This window comes from Hemiscyllium ocellatum, chromosome 14 (assembly GCF_020745735.1).
Source record: "Hemiscyllium ocellatum isolate sHemOce1 chromosome 14, sHemOce1.pat.X.cur, whole genome shotgun sequence".
Classification (NCBI taxonomy): Eukaryota; Metazoa; Chordata; class Chondrichthyes; order Orectolobiformes; family Hemiscylliidae; genus Hemiscyllium; species Hemiscyllium ocellatum.
In genome coordinates, this window is record NC_083414.1 from 15983414 (window position 1) to 15995779 (window position 12366).

At 42.2% G+C, this 12366-nt stretch overlaps 1 protein-coding gene across 3 annotated transcripts in view; it reads left to right on the plus strand.

Annotated features, from left to right (window-relative positions):
* The window catches only part of sema3fb (sema domain, immunoglobulin domain (Ig), short basic domain, secreted, (semaphorin) 3Fb), a 252503-nt gene that overhangs the window by 186185 nt on the left and 53952 nt on the right, over nucleotides 1–12366 (plus strand). For all 3 annotated transcript variants that reach the window (XM_060835403.1, XM_060835405.1, XM_060835404.1), the window contains one exon: nucleotides 1955–2074. In XM_060835403.1, coding sequence (XP_060691386.1) covers nucleotides 1955–2074 — 120 coding nt within the window. The remainder of the gene's footprint in view (nucleotides 1–1954; nucleotides 2075–12366) is intronic.

Here is a 12366-nt window from a genome sequence, read left to right on the forward strand (position 1 = left end):
ATCCTGCAGCAAACAACTGATCCCACAGGAGTAATTCAAGTAACTTTCAACACGAGTCACTGTCACTGGACAGATTGAAGGCGATTGGACTGGTATGTCAGTCACAAACAATGTTGTTGTGATTGTTTGTGTGTGCTTGATCAACTCCGAATGCCCTTAACTCAGCTAATGTCATTGTTGAGAATTAAGGCCCATTCACTGTTGAACACCTGGAATGCAGACTGGAATTTGCAGCAACGGGAAGATTTTCATTCCAGATGTGCACCCTGGTTCGTGTTTTGAATTCCTTTAGCTTGCCTTAGCATCCTTTGTGCGCAGTGTCACCCCCAATTCTTACCCCCCCCACCACCACCACCATCTCTATACCAGATAGTAACTTCTGAAGTATAACATTTGGTGGAAAAATACAATTACAATTTTCTCCCCCTACACCTTCAGCTGATTCGCAGTGGGCTTTTTCTAGCTTCTACAATCTCACCAAAGTGACCATCTTCTCCCCAGGCTCGAGTCTCAGCAGATCATTCAACCATGTGGCATAGTCTGACAATTTCCTCCCTCTACACTCGTACAGACAGATTCCAGCAAGGGTCACTGGATAACATTCAAGAGCAATGATCTGTGAGGAATTCTCTCCTCCCTGCCTCCTCCCCACCCTTCAAAGTGTTTCTGATTTATGGGACTCAGAGGATAATTGCTGCGTCCACACTGAGATTAGTTAAATCAGAACCAAATTGGGGATCGGATTAAATTTGTAAGCATTCTGGTGACTGTAGCTCACGTTCAACACTAAAATGGTTCACTCATCAGCTGAGCACTGCGAGATAGGCTTCCTTACTCATCTCTAGACAGTATATTGTTCATGGGCATGAGTTTCTGTCCCTTTCAATGTTGGCTCCTCATTCTGCATTGTGTAGCCAAATGACCATTTGCCTGCTGTCCTCAGGCATTCTGAGAGGGAATGATCAGAATATCCTCTTCTCATTCCCCATTTGGCTGTGTTCTTAACTAGATTAAAAATGCAGAAAATGCTCCGAAAGTATAAAGAAGGTATGATAAGTGGATACACTAGCTGACATTTTGCATGTTTAGACCACATATCTCTTGATGAAGACATCAACACCCCAAAACATTGGCCATCTTGTCAAATGCTACCTGACTTGCTTTATATTTACAGCGTAATAGTTTCTAAAACTCATTTTTCTGTAAGTGGGGCTGATGGTGTGTTGTCTCCATTACTTTTGATTTGGCCATTCAAGAGTTAATCAGTTTGAAATGTTAGTGATGGAGCACTGTCCCACGTTTTATTTTGCATCAAGCATTTAACTAAGGAATTCCAAAGGACTTCCCCATACTCCAGCCATGAGCGAGATCATCTCTTTAGCATCATTTAACAGGGCCAGGCGGGCAGTTGTGTTCTGTCCTGCAAGCTTTCATTTCTGGCTCAGAATGCCCAAATTTACTTCACTCAAAGCATGTGCAAAGCCAAGTCTTTGAGTTACCTCAGTCCAAACTGTATTAAAAAAATCCAGGATGCCACAGCTGAAAGCTCAGTGCGTCAGTACCCATTCCTGCACACTCCTTTCAAGAACGAATGCAGAATTCAATGTGATTTTTTTCTTGGAAAGAGAAATAATGTGATGTATCACTTTCCTAGATTGCAGTTTGGTTCAATGCATTGAATGTAGTCAGAGAGACAAAGGAATAAACAGTATTGAGGGCCAATAGTGAGGACTAAGAGGCTATCCATTTTTACACTCACTGTGCATGAATTAAGGAGATTGCTTTTGGCGTGCTTGTAATTGAATCCGCAGCCACTTATTCTTCAAGTACTTCCATTTGAACATTAGTGTTGTAAGCTGGGTGCTGAGGTTAGTTTGCTGCATTAGCTCAATTTAATTCCCTTCCCTCTCCACCATACTCTACCTCAGTCTGATACTTTGTTCCCTCTCGGCAGACGGTGAGCTCTATGCAGGCGTCTACATTGACTTCATGGGCACTGACGCTGCCATTTTTCGCACCATGGGCAAGCAGACAGCCATGCGGACCGACCAGTACAATTCCCGCTGGCTGAATGGTGAGTGAGCGACACTATTGATTGTGTTCCAGAATTACACAAACAGAAAAGAGACCTCAGTGGCCCAGATTGGAAGACACCCCTTTCACAGTGCCTCTCAGCCTTGCAGTCTCAACCTTGCCACATTGCATGGGCTCTGCAGCAGCCCCCACAGACTGAACCCCCTTCTTGAGGGCAATTAGGGATGTGTAATACATGGCAGCCCTCGCCAGGGGCAACTGCATCCCATGACAGAATTATAAAAAATAAAAGTCCAGGTAAGAATTGAACATTAGAAGACTGTGACCAAAGTACGGTGGTAAATGTAAGGACTGAGGGATTTTGCTGGAGAAAGAAATTGGAAGTAGATAGCAGGCTCTTCACCAATTTGCCGATGAACAGGCAGTACCCTGAAAGCTAGTGCTTCCAAATAAACGTGTTGGACTATAACCTGGTATTGTGTGATTTCTAACTTTGTACACCCTAATCCAACATCGGCACTTCCAAATCGTTACAATTTCCTTGTCATAGTTTATAAACTAACTACAGAAAAGACTGTTCTAAAGTCAGGCCTGTGGTCAAGTTGCTGAATTAATCCTTTTACATGATCTTTAAGTTAATTGACACAGCAGTTATATGACTGCACACAAATTATTCGTTAGCATATGGGAGATTCACTTCACTAAATAGGGCAAGGGTTAAACACCTAAAAATATCAAATCACCTAATCAACACCTGAAAAGCCACAGCATAACAAAGCTACAGGCCAAGTGCTAGAAAATGATATTTGAAGAGGTGCAGACAAAAACAGAAACTGCGGGTTCTGAGGAAGGGTCACCCGACCCGAAACGTTAACACTGATTTCTATGCACTGATGCTGCCAGACTTGCTGAGCTTTTCCAGCAATTTCTGTTTTAGTCTCTGATTTATAGTATCCATAGTTCTTTTGGTTTTTATTTAGGAGAGTTGGATGCCTGGTGATCAGCACAGATACAATGGGCTGAAGTGCTTCATTCCAGGCTGTAAAATCTCAATGACTATGATACTATATGCACATAAGTCTGTAGTTCCATCTTATTCAGCAGCCACTATGAGCTATAACCTTTTGATTCACCAGGGCAAGTCTTAATTAGGAACTATGTAATTCTTTTTATTTAGTATAGTGAGGATTAATCATAACCTAATTATGTGGAATTCCTGTTTCTTCAGCAAAGAGAAGGTTACTATCTACACGACTGAGCAGTGTCCCTGGGTTTTGTTTTTCTCTCTGGCAGAGTATGATTCATTCATTTGTTATTTCTGTCAGTGGGATTCACCAGGGTTGCGATCCGCCCGGCAACTGAGTTGCACTCCTGCTGTTCCGCCAGGATGCAACAGTTGAGGAACAACGACCGCGTGCAGGCTCCCGCCTGCAGTCTCAGCCCACGTCCCGAGCAGCATGTGGTATTGTGACGAGATGTGACAGGTAGACTGCCTCACATCTTTCACTGTGTCAGCCACAAGGAGCGGTAATGGGAGGCAGGGCAGCGAGATGAAGTAATTGATTTCTGAGTTTCCCTTATTGAGATACTTATTAACAGAAGATTAACATCCCAGGACTGTTGAAAGGACCAAGCTGGCCCTCTCTTTGCCCTATTTTCTTGGCAAATTAACTGTTGATTGTTTGTTCTTTACTGCAACAGGCTGAAAGATGTTATTAGTCTGTTGGGAGGAAAGGAGCATTTTTTGTTCAGACTATGGGCTGTGGTGGGCTGTTACCATTGCCATTCATCTTGCATAAGCTATGATTAGAGTGCCTTTCTTCTCAGGGAAACAGAAGGCCACCTTTCACAAGCTCTCACGTTGCATGTAGAATGTGCAAGAGAGTGTCACCATTAGGACAGACAAAGAGAAGACTGCAAATGCTCGCAATTAAAAACAATTCCTGACCACGATGGCAAGCATCTGATAAAGGGAAAGTGATTAAAAATAATCCGGAGATTCGACATTGCAAATAGTGAGCACTGAACTGAAGTGTCCCAGAGCAATAGCATTTTATATAAAGGAAAATAAATGTAATTTATAGTTATTGTCAAACAGAGGCCAGTATATGTTAACACGGTGTTTAAAATGCATGAATATGCTTTGCTGCTTTCAGCTGTTATTGCTACTTAAGCAGCAATGTTAGTTTAATAATTTCTTCTGTCCAATCTTTGTGAAAGTCCAGTTCTTGCCGTCCTGTTATAGAAAAGATATTACCAAGCTGGAGAGGGCCCAGAAATGATTTACCAGGACGTTGCTAGGAATGGAAGGTTTGAGTTATAAAAATAGGCTGGATAGACTAGGACCTTTTTCACTGGAGCATAGGAGGTTGAGGGGTTACCTTATTGAGGTTTATAAAATCATGAGGTAAATAGCAAGGGCCTTTTCCCTAGACTGGGGGACTTTGAGACCAGAGGCATACTTTAAGATGAGAGGAGAAAGATTTAAAAAGGACGCGAGGGGCAGGTTTTTAACACAGAGTGGCTCATGTGTGGAATGAGCATCCAGAGGGTGTGGTGGATGTAGGTACAGTTACAAAATGTAAAAGACATTCTATGACATTTGGAAAAGTACATGAATAGGAAAGGTTTGGTGGGATGTGGGCCAAGCGCAGGCAGTTTTTTTTTTGATTAGATTAGGTTAGACTACTTACAGTGTGGAAACAGGCCCTTCGGCCCAACAAGTCCACACCAACCCGCCGAAGCGCAACCCACCCATTCCCCTACATTTACCCAACACTAGGGGCAATTTAGCATGGCCAATTCACCTGACCTGCACATCTTTGGACTGTGGGAGGAAACCGGAGCACCCGGAGGAAACCCACACAGACACGGGGAGAACGTGCAAACTCCACACAGTCAGTTGCCTGAGTCAGGAATTGAACCCGGGTCTCTGGCGCTGTGAGGCAGCAGTGCTAACCACTGTGCCACCATGCTGCCCAGTTGGAATTAGTTTAGTTTGGGATTATGGGTGGCATGGAATGATTGGACCGAAGGATCTGTTTCTGTACTGTACAACGCTATGACTCTGTAACCTCTTTGTCTATAAGGCTGAGAGAATTCAAAACCATCTCCAAATCTCGAAGTTGTTCCCCTTGGAAGAGTGCAGGGCTGAAATCAAATTCAAAATGATTTAGAACCAAGAGAAGGAGGGAGAGAATGGGTGAAGTACATTTGAAGATCAGTAACTGTTGTAATGTAGAAATGAGTGAGCAAGAGGAACCTTCCCATGGAATGTATTGATGATAATAGTTCCCATGAACTGTACAGCCCATGAACTGTACGGGAGATTGCCCATCTTTCTAGAAGAATGGAAGCGATGAACAGGTAGGGTTTAAAATTTGGCTGGCGTTCCACTCACGCAGCTTATTGCTCAGGAATTGGTAAGAAAATTATCACCGGTAACTAAACTGGCAAAAGTTAACCTGGAATGAAAGTAATCTAAGACATCAGGACGTGGGAGATATCAGCACAAATTGATGAAAGACAGGTTCAAGACAAATCACATTGAACTGTTTTTCAGACAGAGTGTGATAAATAGCTGGAAAGATTTTGGACTGAGCAATGAAGGTATTTAGTATTATTTACTGTGTGTTGCAGGAGTGATATGTAGGTTTCTACACCGTGTGGTAAATGGGCCAAACTGGGCCTCCCTCATCAACACTTTGTGATCTTTGTGAGAGGTTATGAGGTTAGTTCTAACCTAATCTGCTCTCTTAGCCACAGCATGTGTGCACTCCTACTGCCCGTATCGGCAGGCTTTGCATGGAAACTTGTGGGTTTTTATTCTTAACCCTAGATTGTGTCTTCCAATTAAAAAGTTCAGCAAGCTTTTGAGAGTTTTAAAGAAAGCTTAATTATTCTCGTACCCTTACGAGAATATTCTCGCTCATGCACATACAAAGATTGGATACAGGTAGAGGGTTTTCAGATTGCAGTTAAGTCAATCGATCTCTGGTCTCTCGTATGTCAGGCCATTGGTTTCTTTAATGGATTTGATGCTTTAAGGTTGAGATAAGGATTCTCCACAGGTCATAAGGGCTCTTGTTGTTGAATATCTCATAGTTTGGTTCTCAGGTCAACTTTGAAACTGGGACAGTTTTAAGTACTTTGGCTGCTTGATGGACTAGTTTTGGAGTTTAAATCTTATACTGGCTGATAACTGATGGATTTGCTGAATCTTGGCATAATGAGGATATAGCACTTTAAAACAGTTTCAACCCCTGTGACTACTGCATTAACATTGTTGAGGTCTACCCAGTGCAGTTTGGATGGAGGAGTCCATTGTAATAAAGTAAGAAATTAGATAGTGCCCAATGATTTCCATCTTCTTTTTTTATCTAGAATGAAACATGGAGACAGGCAATCTGAAAATTACATCGTCTTTAGATGTTGGCCCATTCCTAAACAATGAGACTGGAGAACTACACAGATGGTCATGGAGTGGCTTCACCTATAGATCAAATTGAGTCAGTATTTATAGACAGATTCATTTGAGGCATTCAAGAAGACATTGGATGCTTCTTTGGATAGTAATGATGCACCAGGACTTGGAGCAATGGCAGGGATAGCCACTAGGTAATAGAGCAAGTACAATGGGCTGAATGACATCCTTCCACACCATCATAATTCAGTGATTGGCCAGAGACATGATACCGTATGTATTCCAAATTCCAAAAGTCACACAATCTGTGGCAGCCATCTCAACAGCTTGTTCTTGTCTAATTCGTAAATTTTAGAGTGAAAGTTTCACAAGATGTTATGATGCTGGGCCTAGACAAGATTGGATTGAAATCTTACCCCCAGTTTTAATTTCCACTGGTAGTTTGTCACTAGGACAGGATTTTTTTTTCGGATTCAATCATGGGATGAGGGCATCACTGGCTAGGCTAGCATTTATTACCTATCCCTAATTGCCCAAGGGCAATGAAGGGTCAGCCATATTGTTGTGGCCCTGGAGTTGCGTGTAGTCCAGACCAGTCATGATAACAGATTTTTTTTCCCTAGAGGGCAGTAGGGAGCCAGATGGCGTTTTCCAACAATCAATAATGGCTTCATGGTCGTCATTAGACCCTTAATTCCAGATTTATATTGAGTTCAAATTCCACCATCTGCCGTGGCAGGATTTGAACCCACGTCCGCAGAACATTATCTGGATCTCTGGATTAACAGTCCAGCAACAATACCACTAAGCCAGCGCCTCCCCAAATGGTTCAAATTATCCTGAGTATTTAGGTGCAGGAGCATTTAAGATATGTCACAAGTTTATAAAGGTTGCTTTGCTCTGAGGTAACAGTGCGATGCCATCCCAAGCTTTAGCTGGCCATCAATGGCTGGTATTTTCTCTTCACTGTGTTCTTCAGGTCATTTTCCATTGGAAGCAATCATGGCCCCCTCACACCTTGGCTCACCCTGCTCCGTTTCAATGTAACTATGAAGCAGTGTCCAACAACTGGCCTCAGCTGGTATAGGATCCCAGCCTCCAACAGCTGTGTAAATAACCACAGCTCTAGGGTTACTGGTGTCAGTTTAAAGCCATGCACATGTCGACATGACAGAATTATACATCTCTAGCCGTTAAATGTGAAAATATTTCAAGCATTTAAGCAGTCACTTAAGCTGCAAAAATATACCTTATCAACCAGGCTGGGCGGCACGATGGCACAGTGATTGGCACTGCTGCCTCACAGCACCAAAGACCTGGGTTCAATTCCCGCCTCAGGCAACTCTCTTTCTGGAGTTTACGCATTCTCCCTGTGTCTGCGTGGGTTTCCTCCCACAATCCAAAAATGTGCAGGTTAGGTGAATTGGCCATGCTAAGTTGCCCATAGTGTTAAGTACAGGGGTAAATGTAGGGGGGGTGTGGGTTGCGCATCAGCGGATTGGTGTGGACTTGTTGGGCCAAAGGGCCTGTTTCCACACTGTAAGCAATCTAATCTAATCATATCATTTAACTTGGTCTTTACTTAGCTCTTGAAGAGCTATTAACACAAACTGAAGTTCCTTACTACAAGCAATAACCAAGAAGTCAATGTCCATGGAGTGGAACTACTCCTGGGACTATAGATAATGATGTTTGAAAATACATTTGTAAATACAACCTCTGATACAATGCCCGTCACAACAGAAAGTGCTTCCAGTTCTCTATACCCTCCCTCTAATTCATAAGCACAGAAATAAAATCTCGAGAAAAAAATAATAACACCATCCTTTTCTTTGTAAGTTTGCCTTTCTTTGCTGTAGCCTTTGCCAGCTGTCACACAGCCATGCAAAAGGCAAAGTGGATCCACATGATATAAAGACACAAGTAAAATTCACAAAGGAAAGGCACATTTCAACGTATTTCCCATCAAACTGGGCACTGAATTATCCATCAGGTGGGCACTCGGAGCCCAGTGACAGAACAGCATTGCCTCTCCTCCTGTAACACATTGTACTTGTGACTGCATCTGTCTGCAGACGTACCAATGTGTACAAAAAAAGCATAATCGAAGCATTGTCTGTAGTAGTATTTTCCTTTGTTCACACACCAGAGGCTAATTATCTGTTCAGTTTCAACCAGATTGTCTGCAACATCTCATGATGTAGGGCAGACAGATTAATGAGGAGTGAGAGGCACTACTGTCAGGTGCATCAAGCACAGAACAATTCCTCTTGCACCCTTTACCCGCCCATTTACTGTTGGCTATCATTTCCTCTTCTCTTTCATTTTTACCTGTCTCCAGTGCTCTCTCTTTGTCTCCAGCTCTCTCACTGTCTTTGCTCTGTCTTGGCTCCACTATTCCGTTAATCTATTTTTTATCCGTTGTTTTACTGACTATGTGTAAATGCATTCATATGTTTGCACTATTTAATTCCTCTTAAAACCAAATTTAAAAGAGCAGATCAATTTGCCAAATAAAAGAATATGAAGGGCACCATCTAATACAGAGGAACCCCGATTATGCAGCATTTAATTATCCGAATATTGGATTATCCGGCAAGATTGCAAGGTCTCGATACTCGGTTAAACTATGTTACCCGGCATTCAATTATCCGGAATTTGATTAATCGAACAAAATACTGTCCACCTGGATAATCAAGGTTCCTCTATATCTTGATGCCATAACACCTAAAACAAACCAAACATAATTATTTCACCTTTATCTGCTCTCCTCAATAATGCCCTCCTCTCTTTTTTGGGTAACTGTTGGCTCCATGCAAGAGATAGTCAAACTACTGATCTATGGTGGGAATTTAAGAAGTGGCCCTAAAAATAGTGGTTGAGTGGTGGCCCATCTTCCATGGTTCTTCAGCCTCTGGAACAATCCTTACAGGTTGGAAGGTAGCTAATGTGACCCCACTATTCAAAAGGGAAGGTACAGGGAAAACAGGGAATTATGGACCAGTGAGTTTAACATCAGTAGTGGGGAAGATGCTAGAGTCCATTATTGAGGGATTTTACAGCAGAGCACTTGGAAAACTGTGATAGAATCAAACACAGTCTGATTTACAAAGGGAAATCGTGCTTGAAAAGAACCTAGTGGGATTTTTTTGAGGATGTAACTAGCAGAGTTGATCAGGAGGAGTCAGTGGTGTGTTTGGACTTTCAGAGGGCTTTTGACAAAGTCCCGCTTAAGAGATGTAAGAATATGTAACATTAAGTGATTGGGGGGTAATATTTTGAGTTGGATAGAAAATTGGTTAGCAGACAGGAACAAAGAGTAGGAATTTTTTTTTGAATGACAGGAGATGACTAATGGGGTACCACAAGGATCAGAACTAGGACCTCAGCTATTCACAATAAATGTTAATAGTTTAGATGAGGGAATTAAATGTGATATCTAAAAAAATGTAGATGACAGAAAGTTGGGTTGAAGGGTGAGCTGGAAGGAGGATGCAAAGATGTTGCAATACGATTTGTATAGGTGAATGAGTAGACTTATGCATGGCAAATGCAGTATAATTTGGGAAAATGTGAGGTTATCCACTTTGGTAGCAAAAATAGGAAGGCAGATTATTATTTGAATGGATGTAAATTGAGAGCGGAGTACGCTCAATTTGCTGTCCTCAGGCACCAGTCACAGACAACAAGTGTGTAGTTGTAGCAGGCAGTTAGGAAGGTAAACTGTGTATTGGCCTTCATATCGAGAGAATTTGAGTATAGGTACAAGAATGTCTTGCTGTAGTTCTACAGACCATTGGTGGGAACCACACCTGGAATATTGTGTGCAGTTTTGGTCTCCTTATCTGAGGAAGGATGTTCTGGCTAAGGAGGGAGTGCAGCGAAGACTTTATTAAATTGATTCCTGGGATGGTAGGACAATGTATAAGGAGATGTTGAGTCAGTTAGGATTGTATTCACTGGAGTTTAGAAGAACGAAGGGGAATCTCATAGAAACATATAAAATTCTAACAGGACTAGACAGGTTAGATGTAGGAAAGATGTCCCTGATAATGGCAGAGTCCAGAACCAAGGGGTCATAGTTTGATGATAAAGGGGTAAACCTTTTAGGTCTGACATGAAGAGAAATGTCTTCCCCCAGAGAGTAGTGAGCCTGTGGAACTCATTCCCTCAGAAAGTGGTGGAGGCCAAAACATGGTGTTTTCAAGAAAGAGTACATATCTCTCCTGTGGCTAAAGAAAGCGTGGGTTACTAGGGTGGGTAGGTTGAGAGTATTGAGCTTGATGATTATATTGAATGGTGGAATGGGATCGAATTCTATCATCCACGTTTCTATATTTGCCTCCTGCTGTGTCCATTCTTATGTTACCCCATGTAACCTATGAAACTGGATTTGGATATTGTGGTATTAAAGGATCCCGTGTTATTACAACTGACTATAATGTACAAACCTTTCATTTTACTCAAGTGTTTGGATTAATATTAAGCTATTAGATTACAACAAGGGAGCATGCTTTTAGTAGACTGTCATGCTCTGAGTGATCTGAGATAAAATGGAGTATGAGATCTTTATACCCTCAAGTCGCATGTCATAATGCAGCGATGATATGATAAGTGGGTCACAGATGCTGGCAGAACTGCTGAGTTTCTCCAGCATTCCCTGTATTTGTTTCAGATTTCCAGCATCTGCAGAATGTTGCTTTTATATGAGTTCAAATCCCTCAGCAGCTGGATTAAACAGCCCAGTATCATTAAGAGTGAGCGTGACTACCAGTTAGCCATAAAAAAACCCATCAGATTCACTCACGTCCTTTAGCAAGGAGATTCTGCTATTCTTACTCAGTCTGACTCTAGATCTAGCAGTTTCCTCTTAGCTGCCATCTCAAATGGCCTAGCAAGTCATTCAGTCATATCGAAGCGCATTATTCACCAACGTTGTTCTCCTGGACAATTTAGGATGGATAATAAATGTTCACATTGTAATCGAGGTCCACGTCATGTTAATGAATAAAACAATAGTGTAACTCCTCAGTGCATTTCCCTCAACCCAGGATGCTGAGATAAATAGCCATGTGCCATCATGTGTCCATTCTGAGACTATCATAAGTCACCATGGATAAGGGCCCACTTGGAACCTTGCAGGTTGATATCTACTGACTGAATAAACTTGCGGAATGATGAGGGAAGTGTGGATTTCCTTTGTTGCGGCCAGATTGTTCCCCATACATAAGCAGGCAAGTAGGAGGGCACAGGAAACAAGTGAGGTGGAGCCTGGAGAATCGCATCTGCTCCGCCCATCTCTATATTAGACAAATAATCTTTCAGTGTTGATATCCCTATAAGGATCATTGATTGTGTTACGTGGAGATCATATTTTCCCAAGCAGAACTGGCTCTCACTGTTGTCTGTTAGTGCAGCTCAATTTTGGAGGAAGATGTCTCAAACATGAAGACTAATTGCATAGGCCTTCATAATTCCTGGATGGCTCTAATTGTGCTTTCACCAGAATGGCAGCCCAACAAAAGAATGAGAGAATTAGCAATTTTGAGAATGAGAGGATGTTTATTTAAAGTGATGTGCAAAAGAAGCAAGGGTGATGTGAGAAAGTCTTTCTCACAGAGTGAATAGTCAGGGTATGGAACCCACGGCCTGGATTTATGAGGTGGAGACAGTTTCAACTGAGATATTCAAGAGGATATTGGAGGATTATTTGGATCAAAGTAGCGTACAGGTGTACGGGAAAAAGACAGGAGATTGGCACTAGATAATGGAATGAGCTGCCAGAGGAAGTGGAGGAGGCTGGTACAATTATAACATTTAGATTGTATATGAATGGGAAGAGTTTCGAGGGATTAGATTAGATTAGATTAGACTCAGTGTGGAAACAGGCCCTTCGGCCCAACAAGTCC